Consider the following 27,371-nt stretch of genomic DNA (forward strand, 5'->3'; position numbering starts at 1 on the left):
TTCTCTGAAACCCCGTTTTAACTCCCATACAAACTCTGTATTTTTACATTCTCGTAAGCGGACATTCCCGTAAGCGGCCGCGGACACTTTCAGAGATTACGACTTAGACTTTTTCTTTGTTTTTAAGCTCCCGTAAGCGGACAGCCCAAAGAAAATCCTATTAACTACCCTTGTATCTTGTTTTTGTAAATAAACTTCACATCGCCATTCGTCACAGTGATTTTACAGTAATTAGCGTATCATATTTTAGTGCTTGTTTTGTCATCATCCACGTCTGCCCGGTTATTGTTAGCTGGGCAAGTTCCCGTAAGCGGCCATCTTTCCCCTACACTTCTAGTGGCCGCTTACGAGAACCATTCTCGTAAGCGGCCAGCTCCAGTTACGGACAATTTTTTCGCGTCCCGAGGGTGTCCGCTTACGAGAGCTTCGACTGTACTTAAGCTTACAACAGATCGATCAAGATGATGGAGTTTCAACTTCACTTGTAACGTTCGATTATAGATAATCGAGTACTTAATTTCCCTCGTAGCCTTCGGTCGCTCGATGTTTTAACCCTTTATAGTATTAAAGTAACACTTACCACAGATTGTGAAAGTTTCCCTCGCAACTTTCGATCGGGAAAAGCGAAAAGTATTAAGTTTTTATGGATTGTTTATGTTTCGCTCGTAACTTTCGAATCCTCTATGTTTAAACTTTATATTTTAAAGTATTGCTAAGGAACGTTAAGGGGTCGCCCGTTTTTTCGATTGTTCCATGTCTTAACCTTTTAGGGTAAAGTTTGATTATATTTTGATGTGACCGCAATTCTTACGTTGCACTGTTATTTTTCTTCATCCTATGGGCTGCTAAAAGACTCTTAGCACGACCATGTAAATATGATACGATTTCTTGTATCAATAAAGATTGATGATGATGATGATGATGACGACGACGATGATGATGATGATAATAATGACTCTTGTTGTTGTTGTTGTTGTGAGCGCGCTCCCAAACTAGCATCGTGTAGCAAGCCGAACTTTTCTAAACATTAAAAAGAAAAAAAATCCATAATTGTTATGCTTGAACACCAACATTTGAGGTCCATACAAGTTAACTCTACCCCTACCCCTTCCCTTGCACTTCTCGGTGTATGAGCCCGCACTGGACCACTACAAGGTGGATTTACTGTACTGGCCCGATCCTCAACTGAATACGATCAAGTGGTCGCCTGGTGAAAAGAATACGCGCCGTGCTTACTTTTTGGCGACGCTCCGATATAAAAGCGTCGGTGTTCATCATTTGTTTATAGGGTGTTTGGGTCCTCGAAATATAAACTGCAGTTCTCTAGCGCGCGGAACAGCGCGCGGATGTTGTGAGCCATTGATCAATTGTTTCGTCATTACAAAAACACTTGTTTGACTGATTAAGCTTTGTTTTGCTTTTGTTTGGACTTGCTGTGGAGAAATATACTCAAGGTCTCTCAAGGTCACTCAAGAGCGCAAAAATTCCTCGCTGAATACCGAGAATGACGTCATTGGTCTGATCTCGAGGGACTTTGGACCCAATTGCGAGTCACATGACTATCAATGTTGTCAACAAACAGAGCGAGGTGAACTTTGAAGCGCGAGACTTGGTTGATTAGGAAAATATCTGTTACAGGGGATAAAGGGAAAGGCGGAGGCTGTGGCTATCAGGAGATCTCAAAGGAAAGGTAAGTATTTAATTCACAATGAGTGGTTGGTTTGTTGTTTGGAACGGCGAACCGACCCGCAAAGTTATGAGCAGCCCTGATGTCTTCCCGCGAAATGTTCACTCAAATTATGTTCCTTTCTCTTTTCATAATTATGTTGTCTTTCCTTACTTTGACGAAACTATAAATTGGCAAAGTCTTTTCAAAGTTAGGATTAATATTGTGTACGACGCTACTTAGTAATTAACGTATGCCCTCGCCTTTTCTGACTTGGTGTTTATCAAATATGGCGGAATTGTCAATGTTTTGACTGTTGTCCAAATATATGAAATCATATGCGAATATTTGACATACTGTGCTTACCTTATTGGAGATATAAGAGTTCTATAAGGGTTATTTGAATCGTACTTGGAAGGTAAAATTAAGCTTAAGTTATGTAAGATATAAAATGCGGACGTTTTCGTTTATCCTTTTGTATAACTTCTTAAATTATTAAGTTAAATCGATCACATTACGATCAAACAGACGATGTATTAAACAGTTTATGAGTATCGTAACCCTTCACTGATAACTTGCTTTTTGGACATGAAACCTTATCGAAAATTTCAGTGATTTTCTTGGAATTTTCATTGATTATCTCCCGGGCTTTGGGCGTTGTGTGGGAGGGCAATGTTTATATCATTACCAGTCTCCCTCTCAGTTTGGGTAAATGTATGATCCAGGTGGTAAAGGGGTTGTGCTTGACATGTGATTTGAGCCAAAATTAGCATGAGACACGTGAAAAATGCTCAAATCTGGCTGTGGCGTGCAAATTGCCAGTATAGTATGACACATGGTCTGCTTATTAGGACCATGATTAATGATTGTAACTGAATACTTTTGTGAAAACTGAAAATAAATTGTGATCATTAAGAAATTTGTGGTAGTGTATCAAATTTACAAATAACATTACCATATTTTCTCGGTTATAAGCAGTGCTCGAAATTAGAAAAAAATCCAGGTTGTCCTTATGGAAAATGCCGGACAACCTAACCCCTGAGTTTGGTTGCCCTGCTGAGGGCTTGGTTGTCCGTTTTTTGTTTAAAAAATGAAACGGTAACATTTATTTTACAATTCATAATGGTGTGAAACAGCTCATCCTAAACAAAACTGTAGAATTCCTTAATTAGAAATGAACACAACATTTTCACTTACTTTAAACGTTAATGAAAATACTTTTTTGTACTTTCAGAAGCGGTATAGTAATTTTATTACTCCCTTAGCAGGCAAAACACGCCAAACTGGAAATAGCTAAATATAAATTATTCTCAGACAACAGCCAGACAAGATTCGTCTCAGATTACACGTGAGTCACAAATCTGTTCGCTTAAAACAGACAAAAATTCTGAACTATAGATTGAAATATGAAAGAAACTTGAATATTTTTATTAAACTTTGCTCAGAGTTGAATTTCACTCAAGATGAAGGCAAGAAAAGCATTCATTATAACGCGGTTATAAGACGCAACCCAAACTTAGAAACTTTGTCATGCTAAGTTTCCAAACTGAAAATTTTCTGAAGACACTCGGTTATAAGACGCAATGAGTTGGGGAGTTAAAAAGATGCAGTCATCAGTTTAAGGACAGTTCTCCTTACAGAATTTGAATGTTTGAATTTTGCTCATACTCCTTGGCACAATTTCAAGTAAAGAGGTAACATTTCTTGCCAATATAAGACGTAAATTCGCTCGAGGTAAACATCTTTCCATCGTTCATGCTTCGATCTTGGCTGCTTGGTAACCTGGCAGATGTGTAGTTACCAGTGACCACTGAGTTTGTAGCTTGGTTACCAAGTTCTCAAGCATACTTCATATCGCTTTGTACTTTGTTTATCGAGTGGTTTTCAACGATTCTCAGGCTTTTTTAGTGTTTTCCTTGTCTTCTTAAGTCATTTATCAACTTTCCACGATGAGAAAGGTTTGTTTAATATGAGTATGCTTGATTTTCTTTGTCTGTTTTAATATAATGCTGACATTAGCAGTTGTTACCAAAACTTGTCAACTCGTAAGCATTGAAACTTGCTGTTTCTTGTTCTAGAGGTGTAAAATATAATGAAAGTCAATGACCAACACTAAGAGTTTTCTTTTTTCTTGTTCTAACTGCAAGTTCCGGTAAAATGGCGGCCATAAGATTTTGTTGGGCGAAAATACTCGGCTATAAGACGCACCCCAATTTTGGCAAAAACTTCCCAAGAAGAAACAGATTTTCCTCGAAAAAAACGTGTGCCTTATAACCGAGAAAATACAGTAATTGTAAAACCAAAGATTCAGCTTAAATTATCCAGTTTAGGATTTGTCTTGCACTGTAAACCAGTGTGAGAGATCACGAGTTGCTACTAGGCTGTTAAAAGGTAGTTGCCACACAAATTAAATAAATTTTTGTCAAAAATGTGTTTAAACCTGAAGTTTAACACATAAACATACATTGTAAACATACAGTGTAAATATCATGAAATGGTCTGAAAATATATGTTTATCATGATTTCGAGGTATATATGTTAATCATGATTTGGACCTCTTTTTAAAACTGATCGATACAACTGCTGCCAAGGCAGCGAGTCACATTTTCCGGAAACTAGAACGCTTTCAGTGGGTCTTAAAGTCTCTTTAGTAAATACAAATGATGCCTGAATGACATTCAAAGAGCAAATTAGAAATGTTGCCTTATTAAATTTGATAAAAATCTTATTCTTTATCAGTTTTAGCATGGCTGCAGTGGACAGCACTAATCCAGTGATGCCTGAACCAGACTGGGCCAAACCAAGAGATAAGAATGCACCTCCACCGGTATGAACTACAACAATGTTGATGCTTTACTTTACCCCACTGTGCCATAGTGCACTTGATATAGCTTATCCCTTAGTACGGATGGGGGAGTAGTCAATTTACCTAGCTTATACTTCACTAAGTGATCAAGATCTTCTTTCTCCTACTGCATCAGTACATTGTTTTACAAGCAAACAGGTGATAAGAATAAAGAAAGTCATTCATAGCCTATATTGTCTTGATGTAATACAAAATTCTTAGAAACTAACATTGCAACATGTAATGGATATTTGAAAGGAGAATTACTCTTTTGAGGCTAGGACTGATAGACGATAGTGTGCTGCTGGTCAAACTCTGTAACTACATAGCTCACTTACACTTGAGATACAGTCTTATTTTGAAATATCCCCTCAATAAAAGTTTCAGCGTTCTATCCAGTGAAAGATGTTGCATTTTCTTAGTTTGGAAAATCCCTGAAGATTTTGGATTTGTTGTTTTACAACTAGCGCAGAATTCCAAAGTTAAACATATGTGGGATAATTGGAATGAGAGAAGAATATAAATTTTAATAAATTAATATTATTATAAGGCAGAAACTAAAAAAGAGTGGTGGACTTTGATGCAACCTTAATTTTTTTTGGTGTAGATTTAGCAATCTCTTATGAGGCGAGGGCTCTTAATGACTTGTCTTAATCATCTAAAACACTTTGTATGTTCTTATTGGGTATTTTTTGCTTATTGAAGTGCTTTTGACTTTTTGTCTAGGATAACAAGTCTGTTATTGCCGCCTTGAAGAAAACTGCCTTTGTTGTCGGTACAGCTTTGATTTGCTTTGCAGCAGCAAGAAATACAATCACTTGGTGAGTGACATCTTCTATCTTCAATTGAAGAGCGGCGGGAATAAACGGCCCCTGGACTTTCTGACTAAATCGAACATTATCGAAACAGCTCCAAATTGCGCATGCAGGTTTGTTTACGTGTGCTAAACACTGTCCTGTGTTGCATTCGGCTGGTCTTTTCTTCGTTTTTCAGAAATTATGTATGCAAAAAAAAGGCATTTTGCAAGCTTACGTGCTCCCAGTCAGCTAGCAGTCTGAGTTTTCCAACGCATCGCGTGTACATCTTTCCCTGTAGGGTTTTCTAAGCGTCTACGGAAGACGAGAAACCATTTAACAAGCATTTCTTCGACTCGCTGCGCATGTCTTTTGTTGATTTGAGTAGCGTAGGACTGGATACTGCATTGTGACGTAAGGTCACATGTTAGAGGCGGAAGAGTTTGAATTAAGCGAAATGGCGTGTCTGTGAAAGTAAAACGGAAAAGTTTATAGTTTAAGCTCGATTGCGGCTGCCAGGTGGTTGAAGGACATCATTAAGTCTGAATACCCGTAAGTTTACAGCATCGCTCGAAGAACTGAGTGATGTTTCTGCCTTTGTTTTGTACAACAGCGCTGTTTAGCGCTTCGGAAAAAACGTTGCAAACAAGGTAGTTTGAGCCTGGCCGCATAGAAGGCCTAAAACAAGAGGTTTCTTGCCGGGAACTTCGTCAACGCGAGTTTTACAGGGTCTGCTTGGGTTCTGCCGCGACAAAGTTGCCGAGAAGTGACCTGGTTTTAGACTTTAAAAAATTCTTTATAGGTTTGGGGGGGGACCTCCCCTTGCAAAATTATTTTCTGTGCCTCATTAAATATTCATCAATCAATAAATCAATCAATCAATCAATTCGTGCCTTAGTTTATCTTGTTTTCGCGGGATTTTGTAGATGTGTGATGATGTAAGGAGTGGAGATAGAAGTGAGAGCAAGCCGGCGGCACTTAACTGAAAGCAAAACTAGTATAATGTGACAACACGAGCAAACGTATTCAATCAACAATCAGTCTTTATTTCACTTTCACCTCAAAATTACAGCTAACGGGAACAGATTACAATAGTCTTGCCCGAAACAACAAAAAGAAGCTAACCGCAAGCAGACTGCAGTGAAAGCTAGCGGCTTGAAACGCTAACGCTAACCCTAACCCTTAAACTTGGGTTTAGCTTTTTAACCCTAAATTTGAAATGAAACCCTAGCGTCAGACCCTAACCCTAACCCTTGGGGTTTAGGGTTAAGCTTTTTTCGCTAGGGTTAAGCTAAGGGGTTGGGGCTAGGCCTGTAATCCCAAAACTTTAGCTGACTTCATCGTTTTGAGAAACAAAAGGTTTCCTTTGTTTATCGTTTGTAAAAGAAAAGACAAAAGAAGCCGCGCGAGCAAAAACCTTGTCTTTTTGCATGTGTAATTTTTCAAAAACGAAACAAAGACCAGTGAAATGAAAGACAGGACATTGTTAAGCACACGTAAACAAACCTGCATGCGCAATTTGGAGCTGTTTCGATAATGTTCGATTTAGTCAGAAAGTCCAGGGGCCGTTTATTCCCGCCGCTCTTCAATTATTCTAGGGATTATGCCTTTACCCGGTCCCTCCTGTCAGATTTTAACATATCATCCTTTGTCCTTTGATGTGAAGCTAAAAAAATTAAACTCATCACTAAAAGATGAGTTTTGGAGCTTGTGCTTTAAAGGTTGGTGGAGCTAGGCAGCAAGGCAGCAATCTGGCATGACCAGGAGGTATCCATGGCAACCCTGAAAGCAACAGCCATCAGGCACTGTCACACTGACACAGTCAGTGGAATACTTAATAACTAACCAATACCATGACACATGGGTAGGGGTAGTGGGAGCAAGGATTCAAAAAAATCTGCAGGCAAACAAAAGCAGTCAATTGACGCACAACAGTAGAGGCATGTGACTGGTTTGGCTGTGGACAAGTATTGCTTTGATGTTAACTTTGCCTAAATTGCATTCGAGACACATTGAAATTCGAATAAAAACAAACATGTTTTATCTTAGGCATGTGGAGCGTTTCTGGGGAGCATCTGGTGATTTGTGGCAAGGCTGGTGGAAGAAAGTCCATGCATTATTTGGTGGAGATGAATTTCTATTGTCATTTGTTGGTAAGAGACTGGTTTTTATAATAACAGCAAACTGTGGAAACAGCTTAGCCATAGCAGAGGACGGACCAGAAATGTTTTTAATTTGTGTAAGGAAAGGAAAAAATAATAATGATAATTATCCAAATAAATTAAACCACAACAGTGTAACATGTTCTGGAAAACTAACTCTTCAAATGTTGTATTTTATCTTGAAGGTACGAATGTGGTGACGTTTACTGTATTCTGGGTGTTCAGTGCATTGTATCTGTTTGTGGACCTCACTGGCTGGCCCAAGTGGGCCTTACAATATAAAATTCAGGATGGAGCTAATCAGCCTGTGAGTTTATATCAAGCTATTACTGTCATCAGGGCTTGAAATTGCGACCAAAAGAGTCACCAATTGATGCGACTAGCATCTTTGTGGCTAAAAATTCTGGTTTAGTCACTTATGTGGCCACTATGTCCCATTATTTAGTTCTCCAATTGATGCTGTTTATTAATGGACTACATAACTTTGGTTTACATGGATTATAAGTTCTTTTAAACAACTTTCGCAAAATAGACCCAGCTATAAAGGTTTTTTACACAGACATGAATTTTTCTGTACTTTACAAGTTAACCATGGTGTGTCTAAAAAGTACTATGCTTTTGTTATGTTCCCAGCTTGACCGCAAGAAGTTCATGCGGACAGTGAAGTTGGTTTTGTTTAACCAGATTGTAGTCGGTGGAATTGTAACCCTTGTTCTGCACCCTGTGTATGTCTGGCGTGGCTGTTCCTTTAGCCCAGAGCTACCCAGCTTTCACTGGGTGTTGTTTGAAATTGCCATCTTCACTTTAGTGGAAGAAGTTGGTTTCTACTACAGCCACAGGTATGTGTCAAAATACATTTTAGATTGAAGTCTTAAAAGATATATCAGAATATTACAGCAGAACCCATATAAGCGTGAATGCCTAAAACTGTTTTTGGCATGTTAATTGTTTCACAACCAATCAGATGAGAGATATATTAACTGGAAGATTAGTCATGAAACAACGATAAAAATGCTTGAGCAGTTTTTCTATAATAACAATTTCAGTATTTGTTAACAGTAAATATTATGATAAATTATTTATCATGGAAGAAAAAGCCAACTCTTTGTTTTGTGACTAGTCCAAACTTTTCAGCTAATTACTCTGACTTGCAGTTTGTTATGGTTGCGTCTCGCATCTGATTGGTTGCAAAACAATTAACATTTCAGAAATAACTTAAGGCATTCACGGTTCTATGGATTTCACTGTTAAAATACCTCTAGTATCCAGCATTCTGAATGCAGTTGAACTTGGAATTATGTTCTGTGAGCACAAAATCTCACCCTTCCTCTGTTCTCTAGGCTTTTCCACCATCCTCGTATTTACCGGTTTGTACACAAGATTCACCATGAATGGACAGCACCTATCGGCATTGTTGCTATATACGCACATCCTTTGGAGCATCTTATGTCCAACCTGGGTCCTATTATCTTGGGTCCATTCATTATGGGCTCGCACATTGCAACAGCCTGGATGTGGTTTTCTCTGGCGCTCATGACGACAATCAACACACACAGTGGCTATCACTTGCCATTTATGCCGTCACCTGAGGCTCATGACTTCCATCACCTCAAGTAAGTAACAATGCTGAGTGTATTCTGCGATCCTAGGGGCCAGTGACAAGGTGTAGGTGTTCTGTATATGGGGGGGGGGGGGTCCCTGCAGTGGACTATACAGGGAGGCTCGGTCCCGAGGTTCAAAAATCAACTGTACCTTTTTCAGGCTGTAAGTATATAAAAGGGTAGGGATTTGACGAGTTGAAGTATACAAAAGGGTAGAGAAACTGTTGTTTAAGTATTTGAAAGGACCTTTCAATGGGTGCAAAGATTGCCAGGATAAACAAGCATGAAAGTCATATTCACTTGCCCAAAAAAATCCTTCTAAGCATGATTGATTCCCTCAAAAAATTTAGCCAGAACTTCAAAAAAATAAAATCCATTAGCCTGCCTGCAAAATATACTAGCCCCAGGCTATCTAGCTTGCATGAATGCCGGCTACAGGCTATCGGACATGCACTTCTTTGCACAATGTAATATCTCAAACAGACCCACCCAACAGTCAATTAATTTTATAATAACTATTTTAAGGGATTATCCAAGTGAAAAATTAAGAAAAGAGATAAAGTATCCCTTCTGTAGGTATGTGAAATGGGGTGACGGTTACCTTTTCTGTCGAAAATGGTGTACTGTATGAAAGGGTAAGGGTTTAGACCTCAGGGCAGAGCCTCCTGGTATAAAAATGTTTCAAGCATCCCCCAGAGTCTTCCCCTCAATGATATTCACTCAACAGGTGTCCCCTTAGTGGAGATTATAAATCAAAAGTAGTGTTATTGTGTAGCCAAGGTAACTAGAATTTTTGACTGCAGTAGACCAGACTTAAAGTTTCATTGTTGCTCATTCTATTGCTGCAGGTTTACTCAGAATTTTGGTGTTCTTGGTGTGCTGGATCGCCTTCATGGCACAGACGTCATGTTCAGAGATTCAAAGGCTTATGACAGACACATCATGCTGCTTGGTTTTACTCCTTTAAAACAAACCTTTCCTGACAACCCAAAGAAAGGGTCACCAAACAAGAGTGAATGAGTTGTTTGTCCTACTTTTCTCAGAATGTACAATGGTTCGACTAACATTTAACATTAAATAAGGATTCAAAAGTTAACTGTAAAAATTATGGCAAGTTATTTTTGGGTGTTATTTATTTATTTTATAGTAGCCTGTCAGGATCACTTACAGTTGATGCAAATATATAAGTATGCATGGTTTAAAAATTTAGAGCAAATAAGGAGGAATTACAGGAGTTTCAAAGGTGTGAAGCTATTTTATGGCTTTCAACAGCTTTTTGTCTTTTAAAATGGTTACTTTTAAGTTTTTAAGCAATAGTTTGTTTGCTTTTGAACCTAACAGTATGTGTTATTAAAAGCCGCATAAAAACAGAGTACAGTTGTTAACATCTCTCAAGTGTGTGAAGAATGATGTTATTATTGAGCAAACACCACTGGGGCATTGTGTTAACTAAAAATAAAATTAAAAGTCTACAAAGTTTTGGTTCAGTGTTCTTAATTTGTTTGTAAAGCATTCAAGAATACCTGTAAGTATCCCCCCCATGTGTAGGTTATCCTCAGCATTAAAGGGACCGTGTCACAGATTTTAGCCAAACTTAGGCATAGGAAATGACCATCAAATTTGTTTAAATGCATAAAATATATTTAAATAACACACCAAATGCAAAAGAAGGTACGGATGGCCAAAAGTGTCGAAGATTGAAACGGATTGCGATGTGGGCTTTTGAAATATGGTCCGGCGGAACAGTTTTCAAAGTTAATCTTGTCTGCTTGTAACTTTAATTTATGACGCCTGGGAGACACATTTAGCTGCAAGGAAGCTATGGTTTTGTCATTTAGTATCAGAGAATTAATTTCTTTTACAAACATTTAGTTTCATAGCGAATATTTAACAAAATTTAATAACATAAGATTAACTTAGCCGTGACATAGTCCCTTCAAAATATTTGCCAGTATATATTTATTCTAGGGCCTGGTTCAAAGAATGGATAATACTATCCTCCAGGTAAATCACTGTCTGGATAGCGTAGTTTATTTTGTTATTTTCACTGGACAGTGATTCATCCAATGAATAGTGTTATCCAACCTATGATCTTCTGGGGCCTGGCTGGAGAGAGGCACCCATGCCCAAGAATTTAATGCATTGAACCCAGCCAGGGCTCAGGTCTTAAACGTGTACCATTTGATCCAGTGTCCAGACATGTTTATCATTAGGCAACTGTAACCCCCATTTTGGGGGAATGGGGGTGGGTGTAGCATATCCCTACTAGATTGTTGAATTATTACTCGCTTGAGTGTTTTCAGCAAATTTTGAAATCTATTAAATAAATTTGCATTAAAAACTCTGATAAATACACCTCAGATGCTTGATGTTTAAAATTGCCCTAGAGAGCATGCCACAGAGCCCCCTTGGAGGGTGTGGCCTTCAAGTTGGATGCGCCCCCTCTCTTCTCCGTAGAGACCTCTTTCGTGTTTTGTACGGACTGGGAAATGGGGAGAGGTGAAAAGTGTTTTTCGCCTTCCCCCACTAAAGGAGCTTCTGCAGAGGAGAGAGGGATGCCCCCAAATCAAGCCCCGGCCTAATGCTTGGCTACACAACTTGGAACTTTCAAGTGGAGAGGAAAGGAGAAGAGATGAGGGCCTGTTCTAGGCATTTGGTTATTTGGGGACCAGTCCAATAAAACAGGATTAGCACAAATAGTGGCAAGGGTCTTTGGGCTTGGGCAGCATCTCTTTGACCAACCCTTGCACTGCTCCGCAAATGATCACCTGGAACAGGCTGTGGTCAGAACAACCTCTCACCAGGAGCCCATTACTGCTTCATTACTGAGTTTGTTGTTGGTTCTTGTCCTTGTTCCGAGGGAGCGAATTCCCAATATTTTAACTATTTTATGGGATGGGGAACTGAGAAATCCATTTTTGGTGGAATGGCGGGGTGGGACAATAACTGGGGGGGGGGGGGGCTTATAAGTAGGGCAGATGGGCTATATCAGGGGGGCTTATAAGTGGGATTTTTCAAACGAGAAAACGAACTGCACAGTGTTCTTAATGCAATATGTTTATTTGAACACAATATATTTCCAACTTAAAAATTAAAAGTAATTAATTTATTCTGTGTGTTGCAAATTCAATATTTACCCTGTTCTTATAGCACTCCAATATATTCCTCTATAATTTTAATATTTACACGCCTTGGCAAAAATTTGTATTACTTGTAATTCAAATTGACAATAATATTGTGCAGTAATAACACTGCTTTAAATTAGAATTCCAATTATAAAAATAATTTTCTTTATAACAAAATGCATTCAACAAAATAAAATTCAATTAACTAACTTTAAAGCAACGCATTCTGTATTGCATGATGGATTCTAGGTGTCAAAACAATCTTGTTTTCATACCACTACTTGTCAATAAAGACAGAATAATTGTTGAGGAGTTTCTTTGAAATTCCTTTATAAAATTACCACTCCTTTATAAGTATACGAGGAGAGGAGAGCACAATATATACTGGCGAAATAAAACTGGCTGGACATTAATATTTTCTATTCCTGTAAAATTTTGAATGTAAGGTAGTTTGCATTGCACTATGATTTCAACTAATTTGCCTGCCATTCAAATTTCCTTCCACTTCTTTGTCAAGTAATTTATTCATTTAAGACATTTTTTCTGTCATTGAATAACGATCCATTTAAAATACACCTATTCTTCTTACCTTAAAATGACGGGGAGAGCTTAAGGCTAAAGCAAAAATCCACAATCCACAGACGCAATGACTAAAACCCACCCATGTTCTTTGCAATGTCCTAAATCTTACCTTAGTAAACTTATAAAATACAGCAATTCTTATTAATTACATTCTCCAGTTTTTAGTGTATGAAAGAACTGCAAATTGAGTGAATTTCCTATAACCAATTGCAGAGAAAGAATGCATTTTTAACCATTCTGGAAAAACAGACATTTCTCACTACAACAGAGATAGGTGAGTCTGCCATTTGACGAAAAAAAAAAATCAATACTGATGATGTCACTCTACAAAGATCCATTAAGTGGCTGGTTTTGATTTCGTTATTTTTTGTGCATAGGTGACAGCCTGAGACAATAATTTGCAGTTGAGCTCGAATTTCAGACATTTTTAATCAAGACTTTAATTTCATCAGTCCCTTCAAACTCTTGACCTGCCTATCTTTCGATAGAGTAGTAAACCAGAGTACGTTTGTGAGGAGATTACAATTAAAATGCAGGCTTGTAACATTGTGTAACATCACTCATCTATAGCTTCAATGTCAGGATAACTAGCTGACAGGCGATAGCTGTTACGTTTCGGCATGGGGCCGCCTTCTTCAGTCGGCGTACAAGGTGGACTTGAGGTGTTAACCAGACGCCACTGTAATTCTTCATTCTCCAAAGAAAGTCTCTTGCTCTTGGCACTCTCTCTTTCTAAACTGTTCCTTAATGTGTCTCGCTCAACAGAAAGTTGCCTGAAATTAAGCAGAAAAGGTCAAATGAGACCAGAACTTCGCAAAGTCAATAAATTTACATGCTACCATATACAATGCGTCTGTTGGCATTATTGATTGGATTCTCAAATTAAGTGCAATCAATAATCAACAAAAACAACACACAAAAACCTTTATACATACTTTCAGTTCAACAATAAGTGGTACGCACTGTACTGCTACCACTTGACAGAGTTTTTCAATAATTTTTGACAACTTGTTCATTTGGCCAATCAAAATGCACCTAGTGAGACAGGTGTAGTTGACAACTCTCAGAGTGAACATGGAACTTGACAACTCCACTTCTCACAGTTCTTGCACTTTAATTGGCCAGTTCAAATGAAGGCCATCAGAAAGTTCTTCGAAAAATGTCAAAACTAAATTAAAAACTGCAAGTTTGCAAGTCAGGCAATGGGAAGACAAAAACAGTTCAATATACAAACTTAAAGTTGTACACTGACCTCTCAAATCTTGACTTTGACTCCACCACAAATGATAATGATTCATTTTCTTGCTGAAGTTTCTTTGTCTGAGCTTTGACGTCTTCAAGTCTTTCCAGCTGAAAAGTACACAATCACAAAAAGGGTTAATGACTTAAGCTATTTATTTTTAACTGAAATTTAATTTGCTAATTATTTCTTTAACATCCTTCAAATGGTTCATTGGTTGTTCATGATTTGACTGCACTATTTTTAAATAATAACATGATTTCAGTAATAAGCATTAATTAACAAGCATGTAGATATATACCTCTAGATATTTCTCCATCTTTTCCCTCCTCAACTGTTTGATTTCTTCATTCTTCATCTCTAGAACAGCTTTTATACTCTCAAGTTCTGCTGGTAACGACTCATACTTCTTAATGGCCTCCTAAAATAACAAAATATGAACAAACCAGAGCATGTTACCAACAACAACTCTATCATCATCATCATCATCATCATCATCATCATCATCGTCATCATCATCACTTTTATTTATTTACTCTTGGATTTGTAGAATAGCTTATACAGCTAATATCTCTGAGCATTCCAACAGTACGCACAGTACAATGGGCAAAGACCAGACAACAACACTGGGAACTCCATGCTCTACTCTTTACGATAAGTGTGTGGGTTCTTTTAATTCCCTTGCTGACCAAAACACTGAAGATGAAGTGAGGCAGGGCCTATGGTTTATCATCCTTACCAGACTTCTTTCCTTTGTGTTACAGCAGCACTGTATTACACAGCTGTAACACTAAATTAGTGTTAAAGGTATAGATGAGCCTTACATATAGTAATTAGTGCTTTTTTGCTGAAGAAGTAGAAAACTTATACAGTCCAAGCTCTTGTAAGAGGACACCCTCGGGACGTGAAAAAAGTGTCCGTAACTGGAGCTGGCCGCTTACGAGAATGGTTCTCGTAAGCGGCCACTAGAGGTGTAGGGGAAAGATGGCCACTTACGGGAGCTTGCCCAGCTAACAATAATCGGATGGACGTGGATGACGACAATACAAACACTGAAATGTGGTACTGTAATTACTGTAAAATCATTGTGACGAATGTGATGTGATGTTGATTTATAAAAACAAGATACAGAGGTTGTTGATAGGATTTTCTTTGGGCTGTCCGCTTACGGGAAATTAAAAACAAAGAAAACTCTAAGTCGTAATCTCTGAAAGTGTCCGCGGCCGCTTACGGGAATGTCCGCTTACGAGAATGTAAAAATACAGAGTTTGTATGGGAGTTAAAACGGGGTTTCAAACAAGGCGGCCGTAAGTAGAGCTGTCTGCTTACGAGAGTGTCCGCTAACAGAGCTTCGACTGTATTACAGGACCAAGACAGTTGAGAGGCAAATAACTTAAATCATCTGATCAGAATTCTTCATTTCCAGTCCAATTTTTTTTTTATTTCTTTCGTGTAAAGAAATAAATCCAAGCTTTATCTCAGGGAGAATATCAGCTCTTGGTCTTTTCTGTATCAACCTCAATGTGCTCCTTTCATACCGTCGAGACCTAGGGTTAATATTCTCCCAGTCAGCCATCGCACTTGTTTAATGGGATGTGTACAATCATAATTACCTGAATTCTGGTCTCGATATCTCTTTGGTTGTCATCGTGGAGTTGCTGATACTTTTTATTCAAAGAGCTATGCTCACTCACCAGTTTGTCATATTTCTCCTGAAAAGAAGATACAATGTAATAGGAAAAAGATTTGAAAAACATCATCACATTTTAAGAATCCTCCCACAGAAAACAGATGTTGGCTAGTGAACATACATTCAGACTCTTCTTTACCACTTTTTTTACTTTAACAGCAAAAAAACTAATTGCAAAATCTGCACATCGCACAAGTTGCACTTGCTTTCCATTGAATTTGTCCACCGCAGGTTACCCAGCATTTTCCGTACCTCCCATGTAAGCCAGATATAACGAATGACACCCTGAACAGTGCATTCCTACCTTAAAGTCTGACTGTTGTTCTTCGTAGTCAGCCTTGATTGTTTCTATCTCCACTTGATGTTCTTCAACAAGTTCTACGAAATTAATCAAGAACAGTGTGATCAATGTGAGATCAAATTGAACTTGGGTGGAAATCATGTGACTCTTTGCAACCCAAGTATTTTAAGATCGCCTTTATCCTGACAAGGCCAAGAATACTGATCGATCTAAAGATTAGAGATTTGCTAAAAAAAAATTAAAAAGAGCTAAACCCTTAGTGCTATGTGATCCATACCCCTCCTGCCCCTCCCAACCCTCCCACCTGAGTAGAATACAAGCAAACATTCAGAACGTTACGACTAAAGGAAGACATGCAACCCATTGATAGTCTTATAATTATTAATAAAATCAAGGAAACTCAATCAAACAAAGCAACTTTGAAGAAAAAAAAAAAGCAACTTTGAAGAAGTGCTACACTGCGATGACTGACACCCAATCAGCTTACCATCGATTGCACTGGAATGTTTACTGTCTAAATCTGCAATTTCATCCCTGTGTTCTTCTTTCACGGATGCTACAAGATCATCATGAGCTTTCTTTATCTCAGACAACTGTTTGAAAACAAACAAGAATGAGGACCTTTGAGGAAACAAGATTCATTTCAAAAGTCAGGTGAATTAATCAAGGTTATGACCTCACAAACAATACGTCTTGTTTTTGCCGATTGTTGTTCAAAGTTCATCATCAACATCATCATCATCATCTATAAGCCACTTTAGAATTGACAATTTACAGTAATTACCATGGTAGGTAGGGCAAGGAGACCTCCAAGAAACCACCAGGCTTATAGGGAAGGCCACCTCACCAGCAATATGTTTACATAGTAATTTGAAAAGTTATGGATGTGTGGCTAGGTTAATTCAGACTTATTTTTTATTAGTTTTTAGTAAAACATAGAAAAACAGTGAATACAAAATTGCTGAAACACAAGGAAACTATCAAAACCCAATCATAATTTGAACTGCCTAGTACCTCTTTTTCCTGTTGTTGCCGCATTTCATGAACTTGTGCTCTATGTGTCTCAAGGGCTGCAATAATTTTAGAAAATACAAATTAGGTAGGTAGGTAGTTGGAGATGTGTGAAGGTAGGTAAACAGGTATTCTGCACCCAAAGAGGCCCTAATCCATCACAGGTTACCCCCTAGCATTTTGCATTTTATTTTTAGGTTTCCCTGAGTGTTTTGCCCAAAAACCACACAATGACCCCTGCCAGAGCTCGAACCCAGACTGCTCATTCTGGGGTCCAGCATGCCATTCAATAGACCATGCCACATCAGCCACAGGTAGGTAACCAAACAACCATCAGTAACAACTGTTACCTAATGTAATTTCTCCTTGGTGTTTTCTCTTTAGTTCTGAACTTGTCTGCTCCAATACATTTTCATAGTCAGCTTTCAACGTTTCTATAGCAACTGCATGTTCGCTGCTCTGATACATCATTTCTTCCTGCAGTTTAACACTGTTTTCCTCCTCTTCAACTGTGTGAAAAAGAACATGCATTGTTATTGTGACAGGATAAGGTAGACAAAAGGGTGTAGATAAGAATATTGCATTTCCTTTCCTTAATGCGGCCTCCCTTGATTAAGTGCTCCTCCTAAAATTATGCACCCCTTTGGAATTAAAACCAAGCTCTCCCCTACAGAGCAGTCAGAATGAATAGAGAAGGTAAGCTAGATAGAATTATAAACAAGCCTTTTGCCGAAAACCAAAAAATTGTACTGTTACATTAATGATAGTTTAGTCACAGAGGTTGATGAGATAAAGCACAAATTAAAACAAGTGCATAAATACTGCATTCATATAATAGGCAGTAAAAGAGGTTTGCTAACTTACCAAGCTTTTCCTGAATGACCTTCATCTCTTGCAAAGTGGATTCTATTTTTCTTTGTAGTTGATTGCTGTACTTTTGACTCCACAGCAACTGTAGGTTCAAAACAAAAGAGACTTCAGACTGGCCATTTTTAGGCTTATGCATTTTACATCCACAGTATTCATAATGTATTCTCTTCTAAGTTAAAGAACAGAGGTAAATAGAGCCACTTCAAAGTAGTGTGGTGGCCAACATATTGGTATTGTGTTGGCATGGCTGTTTGTTTCAGAGCCAATGATTTTTTACACTGGTCAACACAGTTATAATTAGTAAGATTTTCATTTAAGTTTTTAACGACCAGGTTTAAAAGATACTGCTGACGGTGACAAAAATGATGATGATGGTGATGATGACATTATAATTAGCGATTATGCAAGACATGACACCCAAGATACACAGTTGTCACCACAAAAATAAACCTGAAAGCAATAAAATGTAGACAACAAGACTTCATGCTTGACATTCTTACCTTACGAACAACTGATAGAATCATGACAGATGCCGCCACAAAATCAACACTGTTGTCGTCAATTTGATTCTGCAGCTGCCAGCAGAGCTCTGTCTTCTGCTTTATCAACTCATGCAGATGCTTGCCTTTCTCTTTTAAATCTCTGATAGCTATCAAGTGACTATCGTCCTCAACCTGAATGCCGACAGAATGCTTACTTAGGTATGGTGTCTCGCTCAAAAGATCTGGTGGCATTATTCTGCAAGGTACATCTACAGGAGAGTCAGCTACCATGGGTTTAGAAGCATCAGTTTCATCTGAATCAAACGGAATGTCACCATTAAGTGAAATATTGTCTTGTTGCAAATGTCTGTTTGGGAAAACTCTTGCATCATGGTCCGAAGCCTCACTGCGTGCAGATAAAGCATCAACTTCAGAATCAAGATCTTCAAGTAGTTCCTGGTCTTTGACGCTGCTCGTTACAGATACACTGTCACTAGCATTGCTGTGCTGCGACGAGACCTTTCTTGGTAGTTTAGAGGTTCCCTGCTTTTGGCTTGAGGGAGTTTGCTTTAGAGTTTGTTTTACTGCTTGTACTGGCTTTTTGTTTGAAGAAATTGATGAAGGTTTGCTGTTGGCTTCTTTTGAGGGAACTGATACTTTGGCTGCAAAGCAAAATAAGATTGATAAGTTAAAGCAGTTCACCAATAATATTCTTAAATTCTGTGTTGTTGTTGTGTTTTTTATGCCCATTAAAGAAGAAGGAAAATGTTGTGGTTCAATTTAACCCCTTGGCACAATTTGACATTTGGTAATGGTATGGTAATATATGATAATATAAAAAAGGAAAATATCAGATTGTACCAGGGTAAAATTGAACCACAACACATATAAAGTTCCCCATCACAATGACACTTTTGAATGCAAATATGAGTCAAAATGTACAAGCAATTGTCACACTTGTCTTACAAGTGACTCCTTTTATACCATGGAGAACATAGTTCAAAGGCTGTATTTTAGGCATGTAAAAGGTTCTTATAATGTTGTGTAATAAAAATTATTTTTAATCAGCACCAAAGTTAAAATATGCATCAAATATGGCTGAGCATTTCCACTTGCCAGTATAGTTTTATTTTTTCACTTTCAACATTTAAAGAAATATAACTGATTAATATATTTGTAAATTTTTAAGCTGTTATAAATGTATATTATTTTTTGCTAAATTACATGTACAGACCTTTTCCAATTTCACATGAAAGCTTTGTCTTGTGTAATAATAGTTATAGTAACAAAACTGTCTAGGCTCCAACAAATGGATAAAGCTTAAGTAAAACTGTTCTTCCTCAAGTATATATAAATTGATCTTACAATTCAATTAATTATCAGAATGTCTGCGACTGTGACAATTAACAATAAACTCTATCGGCATACCCTCATCCACTCCATATGTTTACCTGATATGACGCTTGGTTCACTTTTGGTTTTACTTAATTCAGATTTTTCATCTCTTCTTTTTCGAAAATATTTTAAAAGAAAACACTCCAATTCCTTCATATCCTTGTTAAATCATTGCAATTGAGAAAAACTATGTAAGGAATAAAGACAACCTGCTTTCTTCAGAATGAAAGTTCAGTAATAAAATTTCATTACCAGTCTATACAGCTTAAAATATGACTTATGAATGAGATTTTAACCACACATAAATTAACCATTGAGACAAAAAGACTGTTTATGGTAATGTTTGGTAAATGCATTAATTATCTTGATTGTATAACACTGATCAAGAATATGTGACATTTTTAAGCAGTCTGTTAGAAGTATTTGCTGATTTAAAAACTACTAAATACATAGAATGAAATCAAACATCGCCAATAACACAAAGTATCATGTGAAGTAATTTTCATATCTTGAATGGAGAGAGTAAATAATATTTAATTACAATTTTTGGCCAGGTGAGGATGTGCTCAAAAGCTTTGTGATAAACAAGGATCCAAGACAAGCCTTTTATAAAAATACAAAATTATCACATGGAAAAAAAAATTATATGAAATAAAATAAAAACACATTGTATAAAATGTAATAATGTAATGGCCTAGTTATAATTAAGATTCTAATTACCGGTAGTACCTGTTTAATGTCTACAATACTTATTTATAGTAAATTAGGTATTGAAAACAATGTTCATGTAGTTTTTGCTATAAGATGTACAAAAATTAATTCCTTCCTAAACACTTATTTATGCCAAGGGTCCAAATTTTCTTTTATTCCTGACTGCCTCACATGCCTTATTTATATGGAACTTAACTCTCTTTGAAAATTTAGCTTGAGCTAGTTTGTAAACGGATAGCCAAACTGAATAGATATATTAAGTAATCATCAAAATACATGGACTATTTAGGAAAATATAAAATTAATTCTTTTTTTACTTGGCATTATCCTCTATGTTGCCAACGAAATTGCAAAAAACAAACATCCTTATATATATATATATTTATAATAACTGCAGTGCCATCAATCAGGAAACAAATCCTCTTATGCAGATTACAAGGTGTAAATAACATTAATAATCAAAAGAGAAAAAAAGTAACTTAATTACCTTTAACAGAACTGCTTGACCTGATCACACGTGATGTTTGTGGCTTGGATGTAGTTGTTGCAGCTGTTGAGCCCCTTGGACCTTTGACTGCTGAGGGAGTTTGCTTACCTAGTGCCTTCTGTCCAGCAACACTCGTTTCTTTCTCTTTGGCGGAAGCCTTTTGGGGAATAACAGATGACTTGCTGACCTTCCGTGCCTTCGAATCAGACCTCACCAAGCCAGAATCTCTTTTAACTATAGGGGCTACTGGTGGCCGACTTGCAGCAGCACTATGTCGTCTTTGAACTGAAGCTGTGTCTATTTTCTTCTCCATTTTAGGCAATGCTGCTGGTTTTGAAATCTGTGTTGGTGGGCTTGGTCCCATCTTCTTTACAGGAAGTTTGGATGACTTGGCTTCATCTCTAGGAGACTGTTCAGTTATCCCAGCACTCACTGGCCTTTTACTTATTGAAGGCCGAGGTACAAAAGATTTCACATCTCCAAGTGTTGCCAGAGTGTGCCGTTTCTGTATTTTAACTCCATTGTTGCCTACTGCAGAGGTTGCAGTTGTTTTTGGCAGTTGTGATTTATTACCAGCAGATGACAATGGACCTTTTGAATTTTGCTGCTGACGCATTTGCTCTAGTCTAGACTGCTTTGGTTCTGCTGGTTTTGATGCATTGTTACTTCTAGTAGGCATTGCTCTTGATTTTGTCACACAACCCTTTGCAGAGCTAGGAATTCTCTTCGTTGTAGACTTCTTCTTTCCTTTACTGTCACTTGTTCCTGTTGACGACAGTGACGCTTGCGATCCTGAAAGGCTGTCAGCGTAATTGGAATCTGCATCAGTAGCTTGATCCTGTGACTCTGTAGGCTTAACTGCTTTATTTACAGCAATATTGTCACTAGCGTCAACATTATTTAAATTAAGACACCTTTGAACTGTGTTATCTAATATTGGTTCCACAGGAGTCAATACTGAAGTAAGCCCCTCAAACACATCTCCATAATCTCCACTTCTTCCACATGTGTTGATATTGCTGCTACTGCTGTAACGCCTAAGAGATTGTTTTGGACTTGAAGACAACCATGGCCAGCTACCCATGCGGGTTAGTTCGGAACCTCTAGAACTGGTAGATTTACTCCTAACCACTTCAGTTTTCTGAAATAGTTTTCCTAGTGCTTCAGATTGCGAGTGAGAGCATCCTAGAGATTTATGATGAGTTTCCTGAGCATGGTCAGTTTCTACACTGTCGTCATCCTCAGCTTCTGGAATTATGGACCTTTCAGTGCGTCCCAAATCTAGACATGTCTTAATAGACTCTGAAAAATGATCTGCACAGTGCAAGCTGGGACAGCTACAATGCCGCCCTTGAATGAAGGGGTCTTCCTTGTTGGCGTGATGTGACGCAGAGGTAATGTCATCATTACTGCAATTTGACATGGTCAGCTGTCCTTTTTCGATCATTAGATGGCCGGTGTCCAATGAAACAGCATGACCCACTTTGTGAACAGTAGCCGATCCTCCACTAGCAGCATGAAAACCATTTGATATATTTAATGAATTCTCTGATGGGGAATTCTGAGAAAATGTCCTCTGACTCTCTCTGTTCAAACTGTTTATCCCTTCCTCTGCCGAATTAACTGCACCTGTCACCTTTGCGGTTTTATGAGGATCAACTTTCTTGCCTTCCCCATTAGAAATGCCTTCCCCATGCCAAACGTTCTTTTCCAAGGGCGCCATCTCAGTGATTAAACGATACTCTTTTGAATCGCAGAAATTACCCTTGGTAATTTTAGGCAACGAGCGACATCGATTCAAACCATTCTGGTCCAAGGTGTTCATTTTATCTCCCTTTTCGACGTTGTGTAACAATATGTTAAAGCCCTTCGCCAATTGTTTGGCTTTTAGAAACAGGTATCTATCCAAAGAAACAGAACGATTCCTTCTGGTTAACCTCAAGGACTTGACGTCTCGATGTTGATAAGCCATGCGGCCTCCTCGGACGATTTCCACGTCGCTCGAAGACATAACTTGCTCGGTGTTTACAGCTGTTTTAGCCTTTTCCTCCGACGCTTGTGGACTGCAAGGGCTTTCGAGCAAGTTCAATCGAGAAAGCGTAATGTCATCCGCAGCTTTAACTTTGTGTGAATGGACAAATATTCCGTGTTTATTCTTGCACCGAAAATATCGTACTCCTCGGACGGAACCGTCGTTTTTACCGCAAGGTTCGTCTAAAAAGATTCCACACCATTCGCCATCGGCAAAATGCGTTGTTCCGACGTATTTTAGAATTCCAAGTTGAGGTTTCTTGTTCAAAATACAAACCACTCTATCGCCTTGATTCGGCCGTTTCCTTGAGAGGCCGCCATTTAAACTTCCATCAGGCGACGAAAAAGATGTCGGGGATAAACAATTGTTGACCTGAATGATAAGAACAAAAATAAATTTTTACAATGCGCCTGCTAATCGTTTGAAATGAAATGTGACACTCACTATAAACGCTGAATAAACGCGACTTTCCTGGCAAGTCAACAAAGTCGACATTTTCGCTATGGAAACGTCTGTTTTCCGTGTGCATTACAAGTGTCGAAGCGTGCGAAAAACAATAAAATTTTCATCGGAACATGTAAATTCACTTGTGAGCAAATATTAAACTACGTCGCTATCACAACACCGATTGACAATCAAAAGAAATAACTTTAAAATGTTGACATTTGAGTCGAGCGCTTCGTCCAACCTGTTTCATAAAATTGCGGAGCCGAATCAATATAAGACTAGAACTTTTACTTAAGCAGATATACGGCAAACTACAACATCCTGGAGAAAATTTTTTAAGCAATTATTTGCTTCCTGACACTAAACAAAGCTGATGTAAGGTCGTTGGCTTGTATTTCGAATGAAGGCGACAAAGTACCATGAAATTTAAACACAGAGTAACCGGTCGCGTCAATTTTCCACCCGGTCTCCTTTATACGGCAATTTGAATCTTTTACACCCGCTAAGATTTTTTTTATACAAAATGGTTCCTAATAATGTTAGCACAGGTACAAATGTTAATCTTAAACAAAAGGATTTATAGAAATCTGTGTTTTAATGTCAATAACAATTTCTTCGTACTGCACGGTTCGTCGACCTCATCGAGTAAGCAACTGGTTTATAAACACGAATCCTGCCGTGAGGACATTATGATATGAATGGCTAAGTTATAAACTTCTACGATTATACTGGTATATAATAAGCTTAAAGCTCTTATGTACTCGAAATTAAGTTATCTTTGATCAAATTCTTCGGCCGCTGCTGTGCATGGAAGATCAAATATGATACCGGCGCGAAATCAACACCGCCAAAAGTTAAAATACCCACTGACTGAAACCTTACCTTTCCTTAAATATTGTTCTTGGGGTTAATCAGGCGATTTGCTTTCGCTTCGTTTGGGTAAAACTCTCCTCAGTTTGCTATATATAGCTGTCTAGCTAGGATTTGCATCGAAGCCTTGAGTCAAAATGCTTTAGCTTGGTCGAAATGCGGCAAGTCATGAGTTGAACGAGCACAGATCACGGGTGTTCATTGGCGACCAATGAAAAACGGGCAATTACTGCGTCAAATTTTAATCTCGACTGATCAAAAAGAAATTCTTCAATTTTTGCATTGTTATCATTTTTTGCGAGTAAGTAGTTGTCAAAATCTCTTAATATACACAAAGGATTACATGCAAAAATGCAATAAATAAACTGTTAACTGAAATTCCCACAAAAAGCTCCCCTCCCCCCCTCCCCCCTCCCTGGTCTCAAAATACCCCCTCATGAAAATAAGCCCCAAAATCTCAAAGGGGGGGTTGACAATCAAGAAAGATATAAACTGCTTTCGACTTCTTAGCATCCGATTGGAGAGTTTAATTCGGATTTTTTTGGCGTAACACTCCTATCAAATATAAAACCAAGCATTTTTGAAACGCAAAGTTGCATCGGATACTGAGAAGACCCCACAACCGGTTGGTCAGCTAGAAAAAGAGCATTTAAATTACCCTGCTCACAAAACAGAAAGTCGATAATGAAATATTTAAGACATGTAAGGCGTGGTAGAGGGAGGGTTGAGGGGCTGAGCTAAAGTTGTCCGCTAATTTATCCTGCTTTGTTTCTGCTCGCATTTTCGATCTTTTTTCAGTAATTTCGCCCACTGCAGTCCATTTATAGTATTTTGACCCATGCTGAAATTTCACGGTGATGAGTTCTTTATGGTTTAAAACTTTGTTTTTTAGAAATCACTATAGGAACAGACAAGGCTGGGGTCGTGCTTTTGTTTTGAATCAGGTTCTTTGCTCAACTACCGAATCCATTTGTCCTGAAGTAATGACAATTAAAACTTGTGGTTCCAGAGTTAATAACAAGCTTTCATCCTTTGACTGCGCTAACAATTCCGGTGTAAAGTCCGTAAAAACATCATCTTGTTAGTCAGTATAAAGTCCTAATATTTATTTCCTACTAATTGTGAACGGGAGTACCCGGAGATGAATTGAAATAACATGGTCAATTACATGTAAATAAGTTGATGAAAGTTAATGTTGTTACTGCTACGATCGAGTTGTGTTTTTCACGTCGTAACCTAAATTGGTTTTTCAACTTATCGTACTGCACTGTATTAGTTTTTATTAACCTCATTTTATTGAGGAAAAGAGGTCATTAAAGCTTGCAATTGTTTGGTTTCTGTGTGGTCGCTCAGCCATGTACCCGAGTCAATTTTAGATTAAAAATCTTTGATTCTCGGGTTGATTGAGTGTTAGAGCTCTTTAACTTTTTGATATTAGCTTTAGTAACGAATAAACTGCAAAAGTACAAAGCTACGAATCAGAGCGAATTAAGGTTAGAATCTGTCAAATAAATTGTCACAGGATTTGTGTTGGTTTGTGAACCGTTTAAATCATTAATCGGGAAAACATTTTTGAAGTAATATATCTTAAACCTGCATATGCTTTAGGAACGTACCTTCCTTCTGCGCGAAGTGGACGAGGAACATTTCTCTTCTTTTTTGCCGACTGTCCATAGAGTCGACGGTCTTTTCGGAGTTTTAGTGCTACTTTTTCTTCGCTTCTTCTCCGCAATAATTGAGGGATCGCTCTTACTTCTTCTATAATCTCGACCTTCAGTGCGCGTTGAGCCAATTTCGGCCGCAAACCTCGGAAATGTATCGCGTCTTTTTAGACCCCTATCGACCAGACGCGCGCTTTTGGGTCTAGAAGTTGCCGATAGTCTTCTTAAAATTCGTCCGTTAGGATAACTCCTTGAATATTTCTCTTCATCATCGTTCCTGTCTTTGTCAAACGCCTCGTGATAATCGTTGTCCCATAATCGTGGCACACCAACGGGTCTTTTTCTTCCGTTATAGCTCGTTACAATTGCGCTACCACGCGAAGGGTTTCTTTGCACAGAAGTTCTGGTACTGTTCCACGCGTTTACTGGAACAGAATTCTTCCTCAATCCATGAAACGAAGAGATTGGCATCTTTTCCAGACAAGCTTCCTACTGTCGCAATAAATATTAGCCAGTGCAGTTTTCTTCAAAGTTCCACCTCTAATTCTTTTAAACAAGAGATTGTTAAGGGTTTAACCCTCTAAACGATAAGTTAATTTGTTCGTGTATGGAAATTACTCCACGTTTTTGGACGTTCCATCGAACTGAAGGAAATATTTACTTTACACATAAAAGACGCGGCTCGTTGCCACGGATGACTTGTCAAGATCCGACAGCGAAGTTTTTCTTTCAGAATAGATCTTTTCAATCCGTAATTCGCGTTGTATGAACACAAGTATCCCGTAGCGCAGTTAATGAATTGCCTTTTCAAGTAGTTCACTCCGTAGACCAACCACAATAGCTCGCTATATAAACCTCAACCGATTAGTGAAAACTGATTTGCAGTCAAAATCCGACCGGTACCGGATCGTAAACCATAAAGCACTAGTTTTGAAAACCCGTAGAGTCGCCGGCGTTCAAGTTTGAAACAGTCTGGTCTGGTCTGGAAATTTCGTTTTTCTCCGACTTGAAAAGGCGACGGTAATAATTAGACGCTATGAAGCAGAACTAACAGTTGTAACTTTTTCGTGGTGGTCGCCTCTTGCAGTGGTGCAGTGAACAATTTTTGTCACAAAACTACGCATGCATAAGATAGTACACGTCCTGCCGAGGTAAACAACTCGGCTTAGAAGCTATTGTTTGCCAAGAAGATATCAAACAAAATAGTCTTGTTTCTAAATAAACGTGTCTGATATGCAACACGTTCTGTGCTTATACGATCCCTCGAATACGCCCACTTGCTTCAATTCAAAGTAAAAAGAGACAGTGCAATCAAATCGAGCCAGTGACATACGTTTAATTGCCTTCACACTATGTCTTGTTTTGACTTTTATGTCAAATGACGTAACTAGGCCTGTAC

The 27,371-nt window shown here is 38.2% G+C and overlaps 2 protein-coding genes across 2 annotated transcripts; one reads left to right on the plus strand and one right to left on the minus strand.

Moving 5' to 3' along the window:
• The first annotated feature begins 1,431 nt into the window (after positions 1 to 1,431).
• LOC144653216 (fatty acid hydroxylase domain-containing protein 2-like) lies at positions 1,432 to 11,409 on the plus strand. The gene is made up of 8 exons (XM_078513159.1): positions 1,432 to 1,690; positions 4,406 to 4,493; positions 5,238 to 5,332; positions 7,355 to 7,458; positions 7,653 to 7,774; positions 8,101 to 8,306; positions 8,808 to 9,080; positions 9,917 to 11,409. The coding sequence occupies exons 2-8, from the start codon at positions 4,413 to 4,415 to the stop codon at positions 10,086 to 10,088; spliced, it is 1,053 nt and encodes a 350-aa protein (XP_078369285.1). The 5' UTR covers positions 1,432 to 1,690; positions 4,406 to 4,412; the 3' UTR covers positions 10,089 to 11,409.
• Positions 11,410 to 12,109: 700 nt separating this feature from the next.
• LOC144653219 (uncharacterized) lies at positions 12,110 to 27,117 on the minus strand. The gene is made up of 12 exons (XM_078513163.1): positions 25,928 to 27,117; positions 20,963 to 23,366; positions 18,388 to 19,031; positions 17,882 to 17,969; positions 17,368 to 17,526; positions 17,021 to 17,076; positions 16,494 to 16,599; positions 16,010 to 16,083; positions 15,629 to 15,727; positions 14,317 to 14,436; positions 14,028 to 14,125; positions 12,110 to 13,548 (listed from the first exon to the last, which is right to left on the minus strand). Exons 1-12 carry the CDS (start codon positions 26,441 to 26,443, stop codon positions 13,332 to 13,334), a joined length of 4,581 nt encoding a protein of 1,526 aa, XP_078369289.1. The 5' UTR covers positions 26,444 to 27,117; the 3' UTR covers positions 12,110 to 13,331.
• Between the last annotated feature and the right edge of the window lie 254 nt (positions 27,118 to 27,371).

This window comes from Oculina patagonica, chromosome 5 (genome assembly GCF_052425735.1).
Source record: "Oculina patagonica isolate OP01 chromosome 5, crgOcupat, whole genome shotgun sequence".
Lineage (NCBI taxonomy): Eukaryota > Metazoa > Cnidaria > Anthozoa > Scleractinia > Oculinidae > Oculina > Oculina patagonica.

Excerpts from the sequence above, each read along its gene's own strand:
- LOC144653216 (XM_078513159.1), top strand. The coding sequence starts at position 4,413 with ATGGCTGCAGTGGACAGCACTAATCCAGTGATGCCTGAACCAGACTGG. Across the intron at positions 5,333-7,354 it reads GCAAGAAATACAATCACTTG|GCATGTGGAGCGTTTCTGGG; the intron begins GTGAGTGACATC and ends GTTTTATCTTAG. Across the intron at positions 8,307-8,807 it reads GGTTTCTACTACAGCCACAG|GCTTTTCCACCATCCTCGTA; the intron begins GTATGTGTCAAA and ends TCTGTTCTCTAG.
- LOC144653219 (XM_078513163.1), bottom strand. The coding sequence starts at position 26,443 with ATGCCAATCTCTTCGTTTCATGGATTGAGGAAGAATTCTGTTCCAGTA. Across the intron at positions 17,970-18,387 it reads TTCTATCAGTTGTTCGTAAG|TTGCTGTGGAGTCAAAAGTA; the intron begins GTAAGAATGTCA and ends TTGAACCTACAG. Across the intron at positions 15,728-16,009 it reads AACAACAGTCAGACTTTAAG|GAGAAATATGACAAACTGGT; the intron begins GTAGGAATGCAC and ends TCTTCTTTTCAG.